At 44.7% G+C, this 22,660-nt stretch overlaps 2 protein-coding genes across 7 annotated transcripts in view; both read right to left on the bottom strand.

The window, feature by feature from the left end:
- Window positions 1-13,003, bottom strand: part of dlg5a (discs, large homolog 5a (Drosophila)) — a 33,805-nt gene extending 20,802 nt beyond the window's left edge. For all 4 annotated transcript variants that reach the window (XM_078104466.1, XM_040178382.2, XM_078104467.1 and 1 more), the window contains exons 1-3: window positions 9,928-13,003; window positions 1,659-1,727; window positions 626-800 (exon numbers count right to left, since the gene is read on the bottom strand). In XM_078104466.1, the coding sequence (XP_077960592.1) occupies window positions 626-800; window positions 1,659-1,727; window positions 9,928-10,228 (545 nt within the window). In that variant the 5' untranslated portion in view covers window positions 10,229-13,003. The remainder of the gene's footprint in view (window positions 1-625; window positions 801-1,658; window positions 1,728-9,927) is intronic.
- A 287-nt stretch (window positions 13,004-13,290) lies between these two features.
- anxa11a (annexin A11a) lies at window positions 13,291-21,425 on the bottom strand. 3 transcript variants are annotated; one of them, XM_040178402.2, is made up of 15 exons: window positions 21,139-21,425; window positions 19,465-19,839; window positions 19,069-19,148; window positions 18,150-18,485; window positions 17,913-18,000; window positions 17,541-17,635; window positions 17,118-17,231; window positions 16,916-17,006; window positions 16,350-16,429; window positions 16,198-16,254; window positions 15,967-16,060; window positions 15,716-15,811; window positions 14,642-14,700; window positions 14,397-14,519; window positions 13,291-14,041 (listed from the first exon to the last, which is right to left on the bottom strand). In XM_040178402.2, exons 2-15 carry the CDS (start codon window positions 19,835-19,837, stop codon window positions 13,982-13,984), a joined length of 1,746 nt encoding a protein of 581 aa, XP_040034336.2. In that variant the 5' UTR covers window positions 19,838-19,839; window positions 21,139-21,425; the 3' UTR covers window positions 13,291-13,981. The 3 variants fall into 3 exon arrangements, with proteins under 3 accessions (XP_040034336.2, XP_040034337.2, XP_077960601.1); XM_040178403.2 differs by having other exon boundaries at window positions 18,150-18,338; window positions 21,139-21,368; XM_078104475.1 differs by lacking the exon at window positions 21,139-21,425 and having other exon boundaries at window positions 19,465-20,965.
- Window positions 21,426-22,660: the final 1,235 nt, after the last annotated feature.

The raw sequence follows: 22,660 nt of genomic DNA, 5'->3' as shown, positions 1-22,660 counted from the left end.
CCCTGTGCTGTAACGTGGCTGAATGCAGACAGGCATAGGTAAAGACCGTGTTGACCTTCTGCTTCCATGAGAATAAGATAGGAATGAAATGTCTAACTGTAAAAAAAAAAAGAAATGTAAGCACTGCAGCCATGGTAACATCTGTTGAACAAGACCCATCTGGTAACTAGAGCACAAAACGTAATTGAGCAGCCAGTGTCAGCATCATCTCACTGCACATTTGAGGACCGCAACAATACTGCAAAGAATTAGTAGATGAGAACACGGCACCGAGCAGTAAGGACACGGACATCACACAGACTCTAAAAAGGTTTGCTGTTCGGGCTTCACTGGCATCTGGTAGATAGGGTGCAGATTGCAACCGACTGAATAACCCTGTTCTGACCCTTCCCATACAGGGAAGGTGGGCTTCAAATACCACAAAAACGCCCCTCTCTAAAAAAGGCAGTATTTGGTTTGGTGGGCTCAGTGAAGAAGACCCATTCTAAGCTGACGGAAACCAAACCAGGAATATTATGCGACATTTTGGCTAATCCCCCTAAATAATACACACTGGAATGAAGTGTTACCAGAAGGGATCAAATTAACAGCAACAACAACTTGGCAGGCGGGCCAGGATTTGCACCTGCAGTCGTCGAAGGTGGTCCCGGGCGATGCCAGCGCGAGCCGCTTGCGTAGCTCATCCCTCTCCCTGGTCACCTGGCGGAGCTGGAACAAGATGGTGTCCAGGTGGTCGCCGGATGGCCGGTTGTCGTTGATGGCCGGGGGCGGGGAGGACGCTTCGCCGTTAACGGGCGAACCTGCGACAGTGAGCGGAACGTTCGATCAAAACACCCAGGAAAAGTTTGCGATCCACATCACCGTGGAAAAGGGGAATAATGCACATTAGAGACTCCAGACGGGGCATATTAGTTATTGAAGAGTACTCAGGCAACAAACTGCTGCATTAGTAAGGGAGGGAGTTTCGTTTTGCTCAACGCTGGCTGTTCTATGAGCTGTTCTTGGCTTTCCGACAATTTGTTGTACATTTTGAGAAAAGTAGTTGTGATTTACAAGGGCACGCTATCTGTGAACTCAGACATGAAAATAAGGAAGACAGATGGTATCCATGAGTTCTTTGATTCAATTTCAGCCCTCTGAATGCCAAAGCATGCACGTCTTTGGAAAGGAATAATAACTCCATTCACAGCAGTTACTTTCAGTTCAAATCTACCTGTCAGGAGAGAGATTTTTTTTAAAAAGACATTGGAATCACCGGGATTTTCTCTCGCTGTGGGTCCTTTACACTGTGAAATAGACTGACAAAATATTATGCCTCATTTGAAGAATCGTTTTCAGGGTTGTTTTCTTCATTGAAAAGAACAGCCACGGCAGGAAATATGAGGATTATGTCGATCTTTGGCTCAACATTTGGCACTTCTGCAGGTTTATGTAACACAGCTGAGTCATTTGGACGTTTGTCAAAACTAGAGCAAGGCAAGCATGGTCTCCTTAAAGACAGAGGACAACATGGGGAGTGTTTTGGCCCAATGTGGAATTTGATATGGGAAAGTAAACTTCCGTAACTAATTATTGGCCTACACAGCATTTCACAAAAACTTTATTTTTTTGCAGTTAGAGCGTTTGACACAGACCGCAACGTTGGTTGTTCTACATACCAACGCTACTGAGGGAGCTGCTGCTTTCCGAGTCCGAAGGCATAGTGGAGAGAACACTGTACGTGGAACCTGCACAGAGACAAAAGGCCAGGAGACACATTGAGCTACAAACCACTGATCGATTGATTATTTACACACCTGCCTGACAATGTGGAAAGGAGTGAAATGTACACAGTCAGCTTCATATTCCCTACACAGTTGTGTGATAGATCTGGTGCAGGTTTGTTACTTGGGATAATACCTTTCACACTAAAGAGCGCTCCATATTAGCACTGCAGACCACCGTCATCATTAAACCCCCCCCTTCCATCACGGTGTACGCCGCCATGCTTTGATGTATAGTCCCTGTATGTTTCTGCAACACAGGCACAATGTCACGGCTGAAATGGGATTTAGTCTTTTTATGTCAAGCACATAGAGGGAGGGAAGGGGGGGGAGGAGGGGCAGAGAGAAAATGGTTCTCTATCTGAATAGCTGTACACATTGTTGAGCTGGGGGATGTTTCACACAGGCTACCACCATAGGAGAGGCTATGAAAGTCCCCATTACACTGCAGAGCTCCTGCTCCAAAAGGCAGCATACACGTGGATTACACGGACAGGATTCTTCTAAAACACACAGATTGGACTTTTTGCACACAAAAAAAATAAAAGGTATCGTCCAGCACAGTGCACGGTAAAAGTTTCAATTCTATCCAGATTTTCAAGAGGCGCAGTGGGGTTTTCCCTTAGTTGATATTCCCACACATCTTAACTTGGTGTGTTATTGTGGCTGCTGAAATAAGACACCGATGACTACAATGCTGAGGGAATAAGGTCCTGTTCCAACTGGAACACTTAAAATACAGTTCCAGTAAAACAAATTGAAAAGAAAACTAATAAATGCCCAGAGTCCCTTTCAGTGAGTAAAACCAATAATTGCTTTAAGTACTTTGTGACTAATAACCTGATTTTCACAACTTTTTTTAAAATACCAGATTTTATTCTATTGCATTTATTTCTTGATGCAAGTATTAACCTTTCAGTTTAAATAGCAATGCAACATCTCCAAACATCCTGTTTGTCTCGTAGTTAATTTACAGTAAATGTTCACAAAAACAGGTAATGAGTCAACTTATCATCAGACCAAATCTAAACTGACCAATTCAAAAACAAAAAGGCACATAAAATACTAATCTGAAGCGATAAGTGCACCGTGTGCACAGGGACAAAGTCTCCCTGTGTACACGGTTTGGGAGAGCAGAGGAACGGAGGCCGGCTTTGTCAGCAGCAGGCAATAGAGGACGCCAACTGTTCCCGATCTCCATCTCCGTCCTTGCCTCCCCACTGGGTTTGGCTACATTTCTGGCTCCGGCCCTCAATGTGTGACAAGGCCAAGCCTAATTAACCACGAGCTCTGCGCGACTGGGCCACTCCATCTTAGGCCCGGCAGACAGAGGAGAGGAGAGCGGGACAGATGAAAGGGAGATAGCCTAACTACGTTGCAAAAAATAAATAAAAAAGGGAGGGAGGGAGGCTGTCTGAGAGGGGAAGATTCCCGATGCTCAACTCTTTTAGCAAACAGCTCGGATTTCATATTGTTCCATCAGACGTGATGAGAACCACTGCTGCTCAGCATTAGTTCCCCACAATCAGCACCGCCACGCACATTTGCATGGGAAAGAAATTACTTTGAAAACGGTATCTGACGGCCGACGCCTGAGAGTTAAAGAAGCCACCGAGAGGTGTTATGACTTCTCAGCTGCAGGATTAAGGCTTTTTTTTTTATCCCCCGGAAAGCTGTGCCAGAAATATGATGTAGCTTCTTTAACAGTTTTTTTGGGGGCAATTTAGAAACCAAAACACTCACACAAATTAAAACCCCAGTAATCTCTACCACAGAGGACACTCTGCAATCAAGGGACAGCTATAATTCCCACAAACGGGTCAATTCTCAGACAATCCTCGTTACCTCACAATCACATTGGGCTGGGAGGTTAAATACGTGCACCAAAATTCCAACATCTAGATCAGTGTCGCGGGCTGCCTGGTTAACCCCTCAAGTGAAACCAACAAATGCGGCATGGATTTGCACGTCAGATACCGGCCGGCTTCCAGGCAGCCGATGGGTTTTCCCCAGGCTTTTAATCATCGATAGCAATTACTACCCGCCGCGATCGGTGAGGCAGATCATTTGCAAACAGGTTCACGGGATCAATAAAACGGGCCTCCATTAGGGTGGCATCTAGAGCTGATGATCTACAGCGGGGGGGAATCCACCACACTGCCCATCAAAACATGAGAAATACTACCAAACTCTGGAGGTTAAATTCTAAAAGATCGATACATCATGACCAACCTTCAACCTTATGTTTTTATTTAATTCAATTGTAATGAACGGAATGGAGCATACGGACTTCCACCAGGGAAATACACACAGGAAAACAAAAATGAGAAATGTTCCATTGGAGGACCTGAGGCAACAGTAACAAAAGGCCCTTCGCTGTGATCTAAATAGGTCAGGGGAGTAGGCGCCCTACCTAAGGGGTTCCAGCCCCCTCCTATTCTGCTTTTCTCCGCGCTCCTCTCCCTCCCCATCAGGCGATGTGCTCGGCAACCAACAGTTGCTTCAGACGACCAGATTATGTTCTCCAGCACATAAAGCAAGATGACACGCGTTGCCATGGTGAAACTGGACGAGGGGGACAGTAAATTCTGCAGCGCGGTGAATAAGAATAAACGGGAGTTGGGCGGGCTGTTGGAGAGGGAACCTTATCAAAAGACAGATGCAAAGTCTGGCGGGCGAAGACTAAATTATTTAGCAGTTCCAGAAAATTATCTTATCGGACAAGGAGAGCGTCTCCCAAAACATAAAACTTAGATCGTCATCATCTGCTGCTTCGAACTCCTTTTATCGGTACACGTCGATAAGCCAGCCGGGCGTCTGCTCAGCTCCAGAGAACATTAAAAACCCAATTTCCAGGACGATTTGGTGGTAGAAGAACAGGGTTAGCGTCCCGAAAATACTGTGTGCTATTCTTTATTAGCCAATGTCAGCGCTTTGCACCGTCAGTGAGAAGCAGTGATTTAAAATGAAAAGACCCACAAAAACAAGAGAGCGAGCACAGCCCAAATAGACTTTGTGGTTCCTTCTCCATCCGTGTCCTCAGCTTCCATTAAATTACACAAGCGCAAATAATAGAAACACTAATAACACGGTTGAAAGCCGCCCGTTCATTTTGCAGGGCACTTAAAGTGAGGCGGAGGACATCGCAGACCTCTAAATCCAGCCGGCGGCACTGCTCACTGAATAGAGGATGTAGCTTGAGTTAGTGATGCACACATCCCACCCATTCTTTCTCAATCCCCGAAGTCCGTATGTTCACGGATATACTGGAGAGAGATGTAGAACGTTATGAAACGTTCAAACAAAAGCCCACAGCTGGAACAGAACCAGGGGCGCTGTGATCGCAGTGTACAACAGTCGTATACCCATTCAAAATGTCAGCTGGTGAAATTACAGAAGCATTAGAAACCGGATGTTCGTTAAGCATATTTTTTAATTTAAACTGCCTCCCGGTCAGGTAGTGTAATACAGCACGAATCACACTCCATCTACTCTTGTTGTTGGAAGTAACTTCTGCTAGGAAATTAACTCTGTGCCACTTCAAATGTGCAGAGAAACAACTTTAATTTCCTTGTCAAGTTCCCTCCCTACGATAAAAGGGACGTCCATCAAGCCATGTAGTGGGTCTGCAGGCAATAAGACCACGGGCCAAGACTCCGGGCGGCGCGCCAGGGAAGGAAGGGCTGAAGGATTTCTCATCTGATCGAAGGAGTCCACCGCGCATTAACGCGAGCACATCGAACGCGATGACGCCATGAGGCACGATTACTGCGCCGCACGCGCCTCGCCTGACTCACAGCACCATGTCTTTTGGTCAAACCCAAACACCTTTTTTTAATTTATTTACTCACAAGTCAAAGTCTGCCGTGGGGAATGTCTCAAAATAAAAAAATAAAAAAATCTGGAAAATGCAAGATGCGGCCTTGTAGTCATTTAGGGATGCGTAAACAAATCCGGGACATGCAGTGCATGAATAACACGGCGATGTGTAGAAGATGGCCTTCGACTCAGCAGACCCGTCAGAATTGCTGAGCAGCACCAAAATCCCCAAAAGCCCCTTGAGTGCAATGCTGCCCGGCCTATTATCAGCTCGCCATAATGGGTTCCCTCTCTGCGAAGCGTGCTACCTCAGCATAAATGAGACGTCATTTGGTTTGGAACAGCCTGCCTGTGCAGAGCTCCGGGGTCAAAGGCAAAAAAACAAATAAATAAATAAATAAATAAAAGGTGAAAGGCGTCTGCATGACGCCCTCCAAGTGCTCTGCTACCAACTGTAGCGAGAACTCATAAGAGCCAAAACGCTGGCAAAAAGCCCGTCTGTGTGGAATAAACCCACTGCTGGAATTTGGGCAATCTTTGTGACATTCCTTTCAGGTTTAATCAGAGAAGTTCATCTTGCCTCAGGCAGCGGTTTCATATTGTGTTGAGATAATTCAGCGATTAAACTGCACTATGATGATCATCAAGTACTGTAAAAGAAAAGACATCGTATCACGGCACATTTTCTCAGATGCTTCAAATCAACCTTGCAGACATCCAAAGAGGAAGTATCAAAAAGGCAACAATCGCCAGCATCTAATCATTTGTTGGGGATTAGGGGTCAAATTTGACAAGGCATCCGACGGCCTCTCCTGGTATTTGGAGGACAAATAACTGCAGGTGTAGAGATAAAGAGGCAGGGAATGAAAGCGACAGAGAGACGAGGAAAGCAGAGAACGCTAAGGCACCATGAAGGGATACAGACAGAAGAACAAAGCAACGAGCAAAAAAGATGTGTTGGGGGTGGGAGGAGGGGGGTCGGCTGTTTATTTCCATGACTTCATCGCACTGGTAAACATTTGGAGGCTGGCATTTCCTCTGCCTAGTGGGGTAATTAGAACGTGGAGGAACATGTGTATAATGGTAATGAAGTCCTGTTCCACAGTACGGCCTCCTGGCTGTGCATCGCATATTCAGAGTGTAGACCGGCCTGCCGTCGCACATTAGTGGTATACAAAACACACAAACTCGAGAGAATTACGTCAAAACAACAAATGACCCCGGGGTCAACTTCTCATTAGCTTGCCTCTCAGGCCTCGATTAAATGAAATTGACACCCCAAGCGCATTAGAGCAATCTCACACCAAATAAATATTGTATCAAATGTGTCGCACAAGAGCGGCTACGAGCAGGAAATACGAATCGGTTAACGGCAGACGGATCGATGGTTTCCCCCTACGCACCGAGAACGGAGTCGAGTGGGACTATACATACAAAAAGAGAGAGGGGGCAAGGGGGGGGGTGAGGTGAGTGACAGCGTGCGTCACCGGGTGACAGACGCAGACAGAAAGTGGGGCCAGGTCCGCCCCATGGGAGACATTTAAAAGGCAGCGGTCGCCACGAGTAACTGAGTCATAACTCAGTCCGTCCGTCCGCTGTGGTTTTATGGAGTGGGACAGAAACTGGGTGACAAAGAAGGGCAGTACACTCCCCCCACCACCAACAACAACACACACACACACAGGCCTATGTCCTAGACTGCTGTACACAGAACAAGCTGCTGACTGGGCTCTTTGGGCCTGCTCAACTTCTCAACAAAAGGCCTGTTGTGTCCCCCCTCCTCCTCCTCCTCCTCTCCCCCCTCTTGCTCCCTCTATCACCCTCCTCTGTCTCTCTGGCATGTCCCCCTCACTCTGTTTTAAGTGTGTGGAAAAATGAGACCACTCAGTGGGGGGGACAGAAACATAATGTGTTGGAGAAAAGAGCGAAAAAGTTAAAAAAATATATATATATTTTTTAAAGGAAGCCGTTGAGTCAGAGGAAAGGGGACAAGAAGCACAGGGAGGACAGGCCGAGGAGGACCACGGGGGGAAATAAAGCCAAACCGACAGCAGAAGAAGACTGTGGACGCTGCATCGTGTCAGGGAGAATCGCGTCGCCCTCCACTCGCAGGGACTCTAAATCACTGTAACAGCCCTCTGAAAAGAGTGTGGGGGAGGGGGTATGTGGGGGGTGGGTGTGCAGGTACACGTCTACTACTACTACTACTACTCCCTCAGGTAGAATACCGTCCATGTACCGCACCTCGGAGACGGGCAGGTCTGTATTAGATGTATAAAAACAGCATTAAATGCACATCACTTCAAATCTACGGGAGTGATTCAATGCAAATTGGAGAATTAAAAAAAAAAAAAAATTAAGCAAAACAAAGTTTGCCACATTTGCGTCGATGCCGGCTGGATAATGAATGATTTGTTTGGATGTCCTCTCCAGCAAATGTGTTGGAACTGGCCAGCGAAACACTAATAATTTACAGAACCCGAGCTTTCGACAATTGACCATCTGAATACTTTTTTCCTTCGGGGCGAGGGGGGGTTTCGTCGGGAGTTCGGCTGGTTTCATAACGTGTGTGTGTGTGTGTTGGGAGGCTCAGCTGGCGCATCGGAGAACAAGAGCGGGCAGGCAAGCGTTGGACAAGGACGAGTTGAGAGCAGGTTGCCATCAGCAAGACATCGTATCTCACAACCCATCGACACTCTCACTCTCTCCCTCCCTCCCCCCTTCTGGAGAGTTCACCTCTCTGAGCAGCATCGACCAGCCTCCCTGCACTGGAGGTACCTCGGTTAGCGGCTGGCCGAGTGCGTTTAAAACCCCCCCGAACGACTGCACTTAAGGATAATGAAAAGGCAAAAACACTTCAGTCCAAAGCGGGAGAGGCCGAGAGCGTAGTAAGGAGGACGGTGGAGGCGCGATGACGCGTGTCACGCAGAGGGGAGAGTTTGCACCAGAGAGAGCAGGGCGGGGGTCTAATCCTCTGTTGAATAACCCACGGGGAGGACTCGTCAGACTCGCCCGCTAGTACACCGGCAGGCCAACTCAAAAAAGGCCCGGTGCACACGGTCTACAACAAAAGGCCCAAGCAACACAGTCCAGCTGCTCCGTCCGTGCGCGCGTTACGTTGGAGCAGCGCAGTCAGTACGGGGAGGTAATAAAGCGGAGATCCAGTCGCCACCACCTGACACCGTCTGTGGCGGAAACACGCCACAACTGGGCCGCTGTAAACTACGGATCTCATGTTTTCGCGCGTGATCTGCGAGACGGCCCACAAATTGTTGCTTGGGACGTCACAAAGAGGAGCAGCACCCCGACCCGTCTCTCTACAGCTCTTCCCCAGTTTTAGATCTCAAGGGTCATCCTGCATTCAAGGCCCGTGGGGCACGACAGCGGTTGTGCGTACGAGCCACTGGCTTCGGTCATTCAAACGAGGCAAAACTAGACGAGGCGTTTACACTGGGTTTGCTTTTCTCCGCGTCTCTGTGCGACGCGGAGAGGGATGCTGTTGCTGCGAGGGCAACGCGAATTGAACCACTACGTGGAACAGCGAGGGAAGAATCTGCTTCGATTTGAGGACGCGAGCGCACGTTTGCTGTCCAAAACAGGATGGCGGAATCCAAACCATGCTTTAGGTGTGCGTGCACGCACAAGCAGGCTACGCACACACACACACACACACACGTGCAGGTGGATATGAACCAGCATGTCAGTGGTACGACCGTTGTCATGGAAACAGGTTACTTAATGTACCATAACCATACAGTGCCACTGGGAACAAATCGGGGGGGTTAGTGTTGTTGAGCAATGAATCAATCCGGGCTTTTTCCCCCTCTTAATGAACAGTCTCTCACACACACACACACGGATGACTAAAGGCAGGTACTAGTGTGTGTGTGTGTGTGTGTGTTGCAGTGACTCTTCTTTTTAGGGCAGCATGGCTCACACAGATGACAGAATAGCATTTGGCAGAAAACAATCCGACCAGTTAGACCTGCAAACCATTTGGTATCTCATTTATTTAAAAAAAAAAAAAAAAGGTACACTGCATCACGTTTGGTGCATTCAACACCTCATTTAATACGGATTTCGGGGCTTAATAAACATTGCTGTTGCGGAGCCACACGCACACACGAGAGAGGAGGGGGGGGGGGGGGGGGGTCGCCGGGACCACCCAGAAGCTTCTCCGCGGCAATCGCTACGCCGAGGGGGCTAGTTGCACTGCTTTTATTTATTTATTTATTTATTTTTGCATAGCTTCCAGACAAAAGCCCCCGTGTAGAGAGCAGCAGCGTGTGTGTGCGCATGTGCGTCAGTGTGTGCGTGCGTGCGTGAGAGACCCCCCCCCCCTTACCGGTGGAGTGGTCCACGGGTCCGCCGCAGTTGCCGAACAGGGCAGCGCACAGGTCGGGGTGCGCCTTCTCCAGGGCCACGCACAGGTCGAGGAAATGGTCGCTCTCCTTGCTCATCAGCATCTTCAAAAGGTGGTCGACTTTCTCGGCGCTGGACGAGCAGTTCTGGTCCAGTTCGAACCGGTCAAGTTGGCTCAAGGTGCCGGAGACGATCAGCAGCTCGATCACCCGGTCCGCGTCGGTTATGGACTCCAGTAAGTTCTGGTGGCACTGGTCTAGCAACTCTTTGTGCTTGGGCTCCATGGCTATCCGCTGCCTAGTTCCGTAGCTTCCCCAGCTAGCGCTGACTGGCCAAGTAGGGGGGGGGGCGTCCTCGCCTATCAAAAAAGTACCGAGCAACTCAACTCCGGAGCCACCACGGCTTCAGGTTGCACGGGAGATCAATTTTTATAGCGTAGTGGAAAAAGGCACGAGAAGCCATATTTGTTGCCCGAGGCTGTTGACTGCACTAAACGGCGATACGTTTCCCCATTTCACGTCGCGTCAGGCGGCTCGGGTCGTCGTTCGCTCCCGCTCGCGGTGCGCTTCGACCGAACACGTCTTCCTCCCCCTCTTGTGTCATTTAAAGCGCCCCCCCTCCCCCCGGACGACTCGACCGCCGGTGGAAAACTCACGTAACTCCGCCGATGATTCCCCCGGTTACGCTGTATCCTCCGCCATGTCTGAGCAAACTCAGCAGCTGCTGCCCGCTGTCAATCAACGCGCAGTTCCATGACCGTATAAGGCGAAACGGGGCGGGGCATCGCACAGAAAACACACCCCTTTCATCAATGGGCGTACACATCCGCCGTAGTACGTCGAGATCCCACGCGAGACTGGAGAAGGTTTGCACGAGAAAAAGGAGATTTTTCAGAAATATGGTGGTAAATTTGGTGGGGGAACTATTTCCTCATCCAGTTTATCAACCGTTTTATTTAGAAAATGTTTTTCGGTTGTCTGCAGTGGTGGAATGAAACTTACACATTTAATTGTATTTGAGATGTATGCTTTGGAGTTTATCTATTTTACAGTTAAATTACTTAACAGATTTAGTTTACATACACAAACAATGATTGAAAAAAAAACAAGTTAAAACAAGTTATTGTTTAGGCAATAATGAAGATACAAGGATTATATTCGGTCCTTGCACAATACTTGATGTAGCTGCATTGTTGCTGCATTGCAAACAATTGCAGTGTACTATATCTGTCTCTTGAATTTGATAGAAGAGAGCACAGAGCCATGCGAACAAACAATATGTGAGGGAGACAAATGAAATGTGTATTGCAGACGGATTTGTGAGATATAGTATGATGAAGATGGATGCACTCAGCTTCCATTCTACGGCTGAATAAAGATTGTTGGCACAGAGGCGGGCGTCTGCAGGCATATCTCTCAAACCGTGACCTTATTCATGCATGCACTGAATCTCATTGTGACATCTACAACTGTCTCCCCGCTTTCTCTCTCCTTCTCTAACATGCTGGCTCCCTCGCCTGTGGAACCATGTGCTGTCCCTTCGGATGAATAATTAATTACAATTCATTCATATCAAAAGGAAGCAGGTCCCAACTACTGACAGATTGGACGTTTATGTCTGTGTCCTATTTCTGGGGATCTGAATAGAGAAGACAGCCTGGTGCTTTTTATCTTAGGGGTAGGAATTAGTGTATTATTTAGACAACAAGGGTGGTTTTTCTACAGCTGTCTGATAGTTGACTGAAATGTTGACCGTCAAACAGCCCCGGATCAGGCCGGATAATAGCTTTATGTTTTATTAAAAAGTCTGTCAGCATCACTTATGCTGGTGAAATTGACTAAAACTGAAAATAAGAACAGATTTTCTTCATGCTTGTCTGAATAGAGATCCAGCGACGGGGAGCTGTCTGTGCTAAGGGGGGGGGCAAAACATTTTTATATTTTGACACCCCCCCCCGAAAAACTGGACATTCCCCCTAACAGTAATAATAATAACATCTAAAATATGATAAACTCAAATAAATTTGCCTGAATAAATTAAGGAGAATTCAACAGCAATTAGCATATTATTATTATATTGTTATCACTTCAGCTATTGTTATATTTCTTGCAGCGTAGACGTCATTAAAGGTCCAGGATTGGTTGCTTTTTGTCTGTGCTATTAAACAGACTTGAATCAACAATCAACAGAGATTCAGATGTCGGTTAGAAGTGCAAAAAAACCTGCCAGACTTCTACAAGCACACGCGTAGGAGTGTGTTCAACAGACCAATTTCCCAAAATAGTTTTGTACTTTGGTATCAGCTGCATCATTGCCAGGGTTGCGTTGTGCACACTCATCCCTGGACGTAACTGTGAAATATTAAAAATAGAATCAACTTATCTTGTTGTCCCACAATACCTTAGACCTCGCGGCCCGCTGAGAGGATTTCCAAATGATTACATCAGCTATAATAGACAATAAATTAAGCAAATCATGGTTTTTAATTAACAGAGAAACACAAAGCCTTGAGCTGCATGCCAGATGGAGGTTTCTCATCATGATATCAAACTGAAATCTTGGCAGAGACATACTGAAACCCTTTGAAATTACCTTATAAAACCCATATAATGACGTCTAAATTCTCCTCTCGAAACCGGTGTAATCGCAGCTAATCTTCGTTGAAATGTTAGTTGTCGTAATCTTAACATGGATCTAAGAGCCTCAAGCCCTTTCTGGTCAATTTGAGCTGGATGTGATCAAACACGATTCCTCTGGCAGCACTGCACACACGGTGGACTCGTTTAATGTGACCAAGGCAGCTTTAAGGAGGCCATCATTCCCCCCCACCGTTATTGATCGCAGTGCAGCTAACGGGCACATGCGAGTGTAGCCAGCGGTGCGCAGAGACCAGTTTCTACAGTCAAGTGTGTTCGACAGCATTTCAAGTGTAGGCAACAGGGCGTGATGATCTACGGAGAGAGAGAAAGGATGTACGTGTGTCGATTGAGAAGAATGATGCGTGTTTAAGGGTCACCCGATTTCTCTCCCATTCAGTATTTGAGAATAAAGACACTCGATCGCAACGTTGCCAGTGTGAATTCAGACTGAATTGTGACCATTGTCATTAATCTCATTTTATAATGATCCATAGTCTTCATAGCTCAGCATTCGTGTCGAAACGTGTCGCTGATTGGGTTGGATTGAGACTTCAACGCCCTCTACTGGACACCTGAGTCCATAAACAAGTGTGGACAGCATTAGAGGAGACATGACAGTTTTAGAGCATATGACTGGTAAATGTGTCATGTAATAAATCAAGGTTGTCGTTGGATGATTAACCAGTAGAGGGAAATGCTAGACATTCTTTGGAATCTTAAGATCTTTTCCTTTATGGCACTTTTCAAATAAAGTATGTATTACATGCGATGAACCTCAAATACGTCAAGGAAAAGATCTAAAATATCTGTTTTCTGAGAGTCAAAAAGATAGAAGCACCAACAATCTATGAAATGTGATGCTTCCGTTTAACATGCTACAACAGCAACTAAGAGTGAAACATGAATAAAAGCATCTGATGCAAATACAGCACAAGTTGACGAACCAATACAAACATAAACAAAATATAGAATTATCTTCTTGATGATTAGCTGCTATGTATTCTCATAATATGTCTCATCTATTCAGCATTGCTGAACATTATAAAATGACCTGATGTCATTCGATTTCTGACGTCTCTAATGGCTGAATTTAAACATAACATCAAAAATATAAAATAAATCCATTTCTATCTACCTTTCATATTTATTGTATGGCGATGTAGGTCAAACCAAAAATATCCAGCAAATATATCAATAGTGATAAAAATATACAACTTTTGTTTGCATACTGTATATAGAAAAGTAAACAGCTTTATATACTCATTTTTTTAAACAAGGTAAACATTGTATTGAGAGTACTGGCATGGCATGCAGCTTGCAGTTTGCGTATAATGCATAAAAATATGGCAGAGCGGAGATATCTATAGAATAATGCTAATGCAGTAGACTGTTTATTTCTCAGTCACTGCCCCCGCAGAACTTCAGGAGGAGTTTCTTGTAGTCTCCTGATGTGTCTCCCTGTCAACAAAACAAATGTGTCAGCAAATGATTTAGAATTACTGCAAAGAAGAATATTAAATAAAAGTGATTTGCTTTTATAAATTGGTGCATAACATAGTAAGTACAGCATGATCAATTCAAATGAGTATTTATCAAAAGAAATTAAAGCAAGTACTGCAAGAAATATATATGTATATTTAATAGAAAAATATAGAAAATATATAAAGAATAGAAGAAAGACATTCATTATAAATGTATAATATAAGTGAATTAATGAAAACAGTATTTTTCTAAAAGTGTTTACTTGTTGCTTTTAAATACTTTAACATGCAATGGTAATTTTTTTACTAACACAATAAATGATGATACTTACAGAGATGTGTGTGTACAGCGACTTGCCGTAGTTTTTGACATACTCCTGGCGAATATCCAGCATGTCAACTTCAGAGCGGGTGACCATGATCCGGATGAGGGTTGTGTCTTTGGTCCCAGCTCCCTGAAAACACACACACACACACGCACACACAACGAAGGTGACATTAGTTGAATATTTTGATCTCTCTTTAGGTCATATATATATACACAAAATAATAATCCAAACAAGACCAGATTACTCACCTTCATGGCTTTGTAAAGTCTCTCAGCAAAATAGGCAGGTGTGTTCTTAATACACTTTACTGGAAAAGAAAACACTTCCTTAATACCAACATCCCAATGTGTACTCATACTGTTTGCTTCCTTTTAATAACAAACAAAATCACTCAATTACTAAGAAGATACCGTAAAAATAAAAATACTATTCTAATATTTATCACTGCAAAGTAGGGAAGATGAAAACAGCCATATTTTAATGACTTTTAAAAATAAGCCTGGCATACAACAACAGAATATAATAAGTTGGCAATAAGCAGAATTTAAAGCTGCATTAATCATGTTTTCCCATTTCCTGAAATCCCAATATGGACACTGAAGGCGGTGTCTCTCGTGAGGACGTACCTATCGAGGATTATATGCCCCTCTACTGTTTTTAAGCGTGTGTGAGCCCACCACATTTACACAACAGCAGCAGACATGAGGGCTATAGTGTGATAATGTCCCTCAGTCTTTGCTAAATGTTTGTCATGACCACTTTTCAATAGGTGGTCAGGGCTGCGCTTTGTCGGATTTTTTCCACTACTCGCTACATACTAATTAGTGCAGCTTTTTTTCCATTTATATTTAAAAAAAAAAAAAAGAAGGAAATGTCAATTCAGAAACAAAAACATAAGAGTGCAATGAAACGGCTCAAAAACAAATGGCAAAATGAGCACTGCACTGCACAACCTCACAATGAAAACGTTTAGAATGGGTGTGAAAAACCACTGAAAGGATTCCTATAAACCACATCTAAAAACAGATTACTGTACCATAACCCTGAAAAATGTTGGGAAAAAGGGGCAGAATATGAGATTACGCAACAGCATCCCTTACTCCAGTTCTTTTTCAATGCATTAAGATAGCTGTAATAAAATGTCCAACGTGTAGCATAGGAAATTTTGACGAATTGATTGTAACGTCGAAGATGTGATGAGGAGAACACATACGCTCGTCATGTAGTGTTGATTGTGACTCACATTCCATGGGTGTGACCAACCAAAAACTTGAATAGGCCTGTGTGTGTGTGTGTGTGTGCGTGTGTGGGCTTATTCTTACCCACTGCCAACATGCCACTCTCCAGGTCTCCGGACATCTCCCTGTTGATGCTCTTCTCGATATCCCTGCCACACATCTGCTGGTACTGAAGAAACACTAAATGCAGACAAACACACATACACCATCAGTAACACGGATAACTACGCACTGTAGTTACATTTTCAGGCCCAATTCTCAGTCCTCCTTGAATGTATTTGGAAGGCTGAACTTGTGCCAGTTTATGCTTGTGAGTATGTCTTCATAGAGAATACCTGCTCTGAGGTGAGGTTTGCTTCGCGCACACAAAATAGCATTAAACTTGGACTCGTCGGTTCCAAGCTTGTTTTCTCCAGCAGCATACAGGGCCTATGAGGAGAACGGCAATGTGCACAGGTCGGCATGCGTTTGCAATCAATAAGTCTAGCGATTGGAAATGTGTGAACAAACCATTTGCAGATGGATCCACAAACATTAGCCCTTAACGAGAGTGAGGCAGACCCTACCTGAGCATCCTGTTGAACCAGAGAGATGTCAACGGTCTCTCGTTCATCACGATTACCCTGAAAAATACAGGACAGCATATCCCTGATGAAATCTGACAGAAGTTGTTGAGAGCAAAGTATTGAGATGGTTCATTGGCATCGTGTGTATCTACCTGTGCAAGGGAGATGAGCAGCCTGCGGAAGTGGCCTGAAGTATCCCCACTAATGGCGTCCTCCAGTGACTTCTTGTACTCTGAAATAGCAATAAATAAATAAATAAATAAGAGAGGCCATAAATAGATGATTTCAACACAAAGACAAAGTTGCAAGCACTGTTTTGGATTGTACAGCATTGTTCCATTTTCTGAAAACAAGACCGATATACTAGCAGCTATTCACGCACATACAGTAATTGAGGTAAGGCACCGCAACCAAACAACAAAATTTACTAGCAAGGGACATTGGGACACTGTAGATACATAACAAAAAGCTTGTTGTCAATAAATTAAATTGTAAGTATTCATTAAAATGTCTATAATGTCTTTCTGTAGTAAAGTTATGAAGATTTCCGTCTCTTATTTTAAATAAAATGGTTGGTACAAAATGACCATTTACAAATTGTGTGTTGATACCCGAAAACTAGATCGACTGAGCTTATCCACAAATGTATTAAAAGTACTTTTAGGGAGCTGTGTGATGAAGGGGAGGGCAGTGCATCAATCACCCTGAGGCATCTCACCTAGTTTGTAAACACGGTTTATCTCCCTGATTTCAGCGCTGGAGCGAGAAGACAAGATCTCTATGAGACAGGCTTCATCAGTCCCGGCGCCCTGTCGGGAAGACAGAAAAACATTAAGCAGACAACCTCATCCCCCGGGCCAATAGCAGCGTTTACAACTATTGCAATTCTTTACAAACACTATTGCAATGTGAGCATTTACCTTTATGGCACTGTGGAGCTCAGATGCATCCAACTCAGCAGGCGCCTTCAACGTGGCCATGACCAGCTTCCTAAAGTCTCCTGACAGTTCTGAGTGCAGGTCCTTAACCAGATCCTGAAGACGAAAACAGAACCTGAAGTCAAAACTGTCATTAATTGCGGTGGTGAGAGACCTACTCCAGGAAGCTGTGAGGCTTTAACGAGCACTGCAGACGGACGAGCGCCTCTCCATTTCACAAGCAGCACTCGCACCTGTCCTCTGCTCGTCACCATTACGCACTGCTCGTATAATGCACACTGAGCTAGCTGAGATTAGTATATTGAGAAACTGGGTTATTAAACTGGATTTTCATTGACAAAAATAATAAATGCTCTCCTAATCACATTAACAAGATGTACACTGTGCTAGAAAAAGGACTGTTACCTTCCCGTAGGACGTTTTGTAGGCTCGCAGCAAAGGCACGCGCTGCCTATTGGAGCGACTACCCAGTAGGTCGATGATGGCTTGCTCGTCAGTTCCTGCACAGAAGTGTCAAATAACAGACAATAAGGATACATTTGTAACTCGAACCATTTCTTATATTCTGTCATTCATACCTGAAATCACAAATATCTTGCTAAATACAAAATTGAAACACAAATAAGGCTCTAGTTGTAGAAACAAAGGTCTTTGATATTTAAGAACGGGCAGCCCAGAAAAATCTAACGTTTAAAACCCACTTTCCAAAACAGATAACAGCCAGTGAGTTGTGTGCATCTGGAGGATATCATCAAAATCTCCATTCATGGCACTTACCAAAGCCCTTCATGGCCTTCCTAAGGACCTCCACGTCTTTAAGCTGGTCAGCTCCCGGAAAGTCCTTGATTGTTCCCCTGTATCCTCTCTGAGATTAAAATACAGCAAGTTTTATTTGTACAAAATGTTTTAATCTGTTATAGACATTACACTGTTATAAGTGTAACTTACACTTTATGAGTGGGAATTGCATAACAAAAGAGAGCCATTAATACAAGTTTTTTCAACGTCTCTCACATTGACAGGGGGGGCTATCGGCATGGTTCCTCCTCCTCCTCCTCCGTAGGCTGGCATGGATGGATTTGGTGAAGGGGCCTTTGGGTAACTGGGTGTAGGTGCTGCTCCTCCATAACCAGGCATTGGCTGTCCAGGCTGACCAGGGTAACCCGCCCCTGGGCCTTGGGGTTGTTGCATGTTCCCTCCTGGCTGTGGGTACAGGCCATAGGACTGTTGGTTAGGGGAGGGAGCACCATGTCCACCGGGCTGAGTGGCAGGTGGGTACCCCCCAGAAGCGTAGGCCAACATGGACGGATTTTGAGAAAAACCAGCAATGCCTGCAGAGATCTGGTTGGCCTGCGATTTGGAAAGAATGGCATTCCATAATATGTCATGTTTGAAGATTATTTCATGCAAAGCAGAAGCGGCTGGTCACACCTTGTTTGGATTTCAGATTTGTATTTTAGATGTACGAGTCATTTTTATGGAATGAATCAATGGTCAACAAATTTCTAAATAAATTTCTCTCATTCTGGTTATAATTGAAGATTGAAGATTCCAGTTAAACAATGCACAATCTTCCAAATAAAGTGTGGCCATGCTCTCTAATAGATTTCAAGTTCATACAACAGATGATGACAAAGCAATACAGACAGACAATGACTGAGAAAAGTTAAATGGATTAAGAAATAGTTGCATTAGAGGGCTAGGTTTAAGAAGCATGAATAAGATTGAAGTATGTGATCGGTTTTCTCATGCAAAGAGACCTAGGACAAGAAGCAGATGCAGACATTTCGTCTTACCGTGAAGGGAAAAGATCTGATATTCCATGAATGGCTGTGTGATTAATTCTAACTGGAATACTCAATGCAATAATCTGATGAGGTTGCATATTTTATGTATTTAAAATGTTCTGTTTTTTTTAATAGGATAAACTTACCATGCCAGCATATCCAGGGTTGGATAAGTTGCCAAGTCCAATGGTGGGATATCCAGCAGCAGGGCCTCCTCCCCAGCTGCCTGCAGCAGACGACAAAGACAAGGCTGTCCAGAAAGGCTGAGAATGCATTTTGCTACAGAATTGAGAATGTCAGACTGAGAGAGGAATTCTTAGTGGAACTGCCATTTTCTCACACTCCACTTTGTTAACTGTAACTCTTGGGATCCCTAATGCCCACAAGCAAGACACAACTGACTGATACTTTTAACAGATTTACTTCAATCTCATTTTTCTACAAGCACTTTCAATTCGCCAAATGGGATGATATTAAGCGATTGGCCCTTTGGTAAAAGAGGAAAAAGTGTGACAGTTTAAAAGTGTGGCATGATGGCTTACCTTGGGGTGGTGCTGGTGGGTACCCTCCAGCCTGAGGAGGAAAGCCTCCTGCCTGTGTAGGAAAGCCTCCAGCCTGAGGAGGAAAGCCTCCAGCCTGAGGAGGATATCCACCAGCCTGAGGGGGATAACCTCCGGCCTGTGGGGGGTAGCCACTGGCCTGGGGAGGGTAGCCACCGGCCTGGGGAGGGTAGCCACCGGCCTGGGGAGGGTAGCCACCGGCCTGGGGAGGGTAGCCTCCAGCTTGGGGTGGGTAGCCTCCAGCCTGGGGAGGGTAGCCGCCAGCTTGGGGAGGGTAAGCTCCAGGCTGAGATGGGTAGCCAGCAGCTTGTGGAGGGTAGGCACCTGCCTGAGGGGGGTATCCAGGGTAGCTCATGGCTGTAAGGACAACATAGAAGGGTCAAACAAAGGGCGTAAGGTAACAATCGACTAGTGCAGCCGAGCAGACCACAAAGGATATTTTATCTGCGGTGACGTCCCCCAAAAGGCATGACATAGCAAAGAGAGTTGCATCACAGCCAGTTTGAGCTGCGCGTGGTGGGAAACTGTATTTCTGGTGGAACTTCGCATGAAAAGCCTGTGATTGCAGGGTAACTACACGGAAAGTCTGACTCTAGTGGCCTTAACGACGCAGCCTATTCTGCTTTTTACATGCACAGCAACAGTAAAAAAAGATGTTGCTGCCGCATACAATACAGAGGTCTATGTTTAGGGCTGATCGGCTCTAATGATAGATACGAGGCACGCGCACTAACGCCACAGCTCGCCTCGCGCAGTCAGACCCAGAAGGCCTTTGTTAAATACTTCGCCAGAAGTTAAAGCGCATTTGGTCAGAAAAGAAAATATTTTTCCTAAGCCATTTGCTTGAAGAGGTGAGGTGCCAGTAAAGGCATTTGTCATTTCGGGGTGTTTAAAAAAAAAAAAAAATGTCACCATCTTGAGTGTAATTAATAACAACATCCCAATGGTGTCGTCACGAGACGGTGACGGGCAGTGTTAACGTAACGTTAGCGAATCGTAACGCGTCCACGAAGGTTTCCTCTTCGTGTTGTTCCGTGTCGTTGTGAGCATGGGCGTGTATGTTAGAAACTTAGAAAAAAACAGTAGAAGAAAAAAAGATTCGGCGAATCAATAATAGCTAACGTTAACTATCGGGCTCGTGTTATAACGTCAACTAGGAGATGTGTAAACGTTTGTAACGTAACGTTACTTAACTCGTGTTATAAACGAATCGAGTTTTAGAAACTTTGCACTAAAGTGCCCGGATGAATCGCCGCCTCGGGCCTGTGACGTTTAGTAGTTGAACACAAGCTAACGTTAAGTGATTTCTCCGATATAAGCCACATAACGTGTCATTTCAAAGCCGAGCTCATCCCGACCGAGCGACGTTAACGACCCGCTAGCTTAGTTAGCTAGCAACTCGATAAGCGGAGCCGAGCCGGACATGTTGTAGCCTAAAGTGGGCGCGCTCGAGGCGCTGGTGACGGGAAACGTTAACGTAAATGACAGCGTACGTGAACCAACCTTCGAGGCCCCCCCCCCCCAAAAAAAACGACTCCATAAACAGTCGCCCCTCAACCGAATATAACTTACATATATATAACAACCGAATGCTAATGTAAAACAGGCGACGCTAGCTCGGTGTGTTTGAATAGTTTTCCGTTGTTAATCACTTACTTGAGTCCGCTTGCAGTCTCTTCCTGGTGGAAGGATTTCTTTTACCAGCCGCGGTTCTTGCCGTACTTAAGGAGAATGGGCGGGGCTCGTATTTTCCATTAAAAGGAACCCACCCACCTGCGCTTCTCCATGTGACAACTGCAAATATGTCACTTATTCACCACTGGACTTCTGTGGCGTTAGGTGAAAAGAAATGGCCCGATGGAAAATGTGTCACACCGGCGTCACTCATTCGAACACAAAGGTTTATTACGTGTGTTCCTAGCTGAATATAACTTAACCCACATATCAGTTTGTGTTTATTGACAGTTGACCTAATCTCAACAATCTGATACGATCGTAAAGTGTTGGCTATGCATGTAATAATGAGTGTGTTATATTATATTCTATATTACAATGTAATACATCACAAACCATTATAAGTTCTATAAGATACATATATAACTCCAATCAGGTCTGTAAATCAAACTAATAATGATATAAATGAATTGAAGTTGTATAACGTTAGCATTTCAGTTTACAAGAAAGAAAGCACTTTAAATAATAAATTCTAGCTAAATAATAATAAGCAAAAAAATAAAAAATAATAATAAAACACGGGAATCATAACACAGCAGGGGATGAAATGCATGTAAAAAGTGAACATAATAGCAGTAATAATAATACTAATATTTCTGTGTGTGAGTGTGTGCGTGTTTACTAAAGTACAACTGTGTCATTGTACTGAATGACTGGTTATTGTTTATTTATATGGTTGTTATGTGATGACAATCAACAACAAGGATATATTTAGCTACCTCCCATACCTTTACAAGAAGAAAACTATACAAGATCAATCTTTGTAACGTTACATAACTGGTATTGTTTGTGTGCGTGTTTGTGCGTGTGCGTGTGTGTGTGTGTGAAGGGAATTTGCCACAAGAGGGAGCGCTTTTTAAAGATTTTATTCACTTCCAACGAGCCTGGCCATCACCTTTAGGTTGGTTAAAAGAGAGGCCAGAGAGGCCTGACGCTGGCAGTGAAGTGCTGATCTTACTTTATTAATATAAATAATCAGTCTTTGCTGATCGATGCCTATTCACCAATGATGCAGTGTTTCTATTAATGCATTCACGAAGCAATATTCTTTTGACGGCTGATCAACATTAGTAAAGTTGTTTGGAGTTCATACAGTTATGAGTAAAACACTGTTGACTTAATGTTAGGCCTTTAATAATTTAATTTAAGTTATCAAGGAAACTCACCTCTGTCACCCCCCACGTATCATCCACCCCCTTTCTCATACCAACAACTACAGACAAACATTTTAATAATGATAAATCTTAAGTAATACATAGCCTCATATGGCTCCGGGATAGTCTATTAAATGATCTAATGTTTCCAACTTATGTGGCAGAGTATTTATAAACCTGTTAGCTGTTGGGATGAGGAGCTTCAACAAGCACATGAACCATTTGTCTCATCCAGCGGGCCAGCGATGAATATTCATAGGAGCCGGACGCTGATTGGTCCGCGTCCCCGG

The sequence above is a fragment of the Gasterosteus aculeatus genome, chromosome 6, assembly GCF_964276395.1.
Source record: "Gasterosteus aculeatus chromosome 6, fGasAcu3.hap1.1, whole genome shotgun sequence".
Classification (NCBI taxonomy): Eukaryota; Metazoa; Chordata; class Actinopteri; order Perciformes; family Gasterosteidae; genus Gasterosteus; species Gasterosteus aculeatus.
Note: the sequence above shows the minus strand (reverse complement) of the source record. Positions and strands in the feature narration are given on the sequence as shown.

Coding starts and splice junctions, on each gene's coding strand:
- anxa11a (XM_040178402.2), bottom strand. CDS start 19,837: ATGAGCTACCCTGGATACCCCCCTCAGGCAGGTGCCTACCCTCCACAA. Junction 17,636..17,912: donor GAAGGCCATGAAGGGCTTTG/GTAAGTGCCATG, acceptor ACTTCTGTGCAG/GAACTGACGAGCAAGCCATC. Junction 14,520..14,641: donor GACTTTACAAAGCCATGAAG/GTGAGTAATCTG, acceptor GTGTGTTTTCAG/GGAGCTGGGACCAAAGACAC.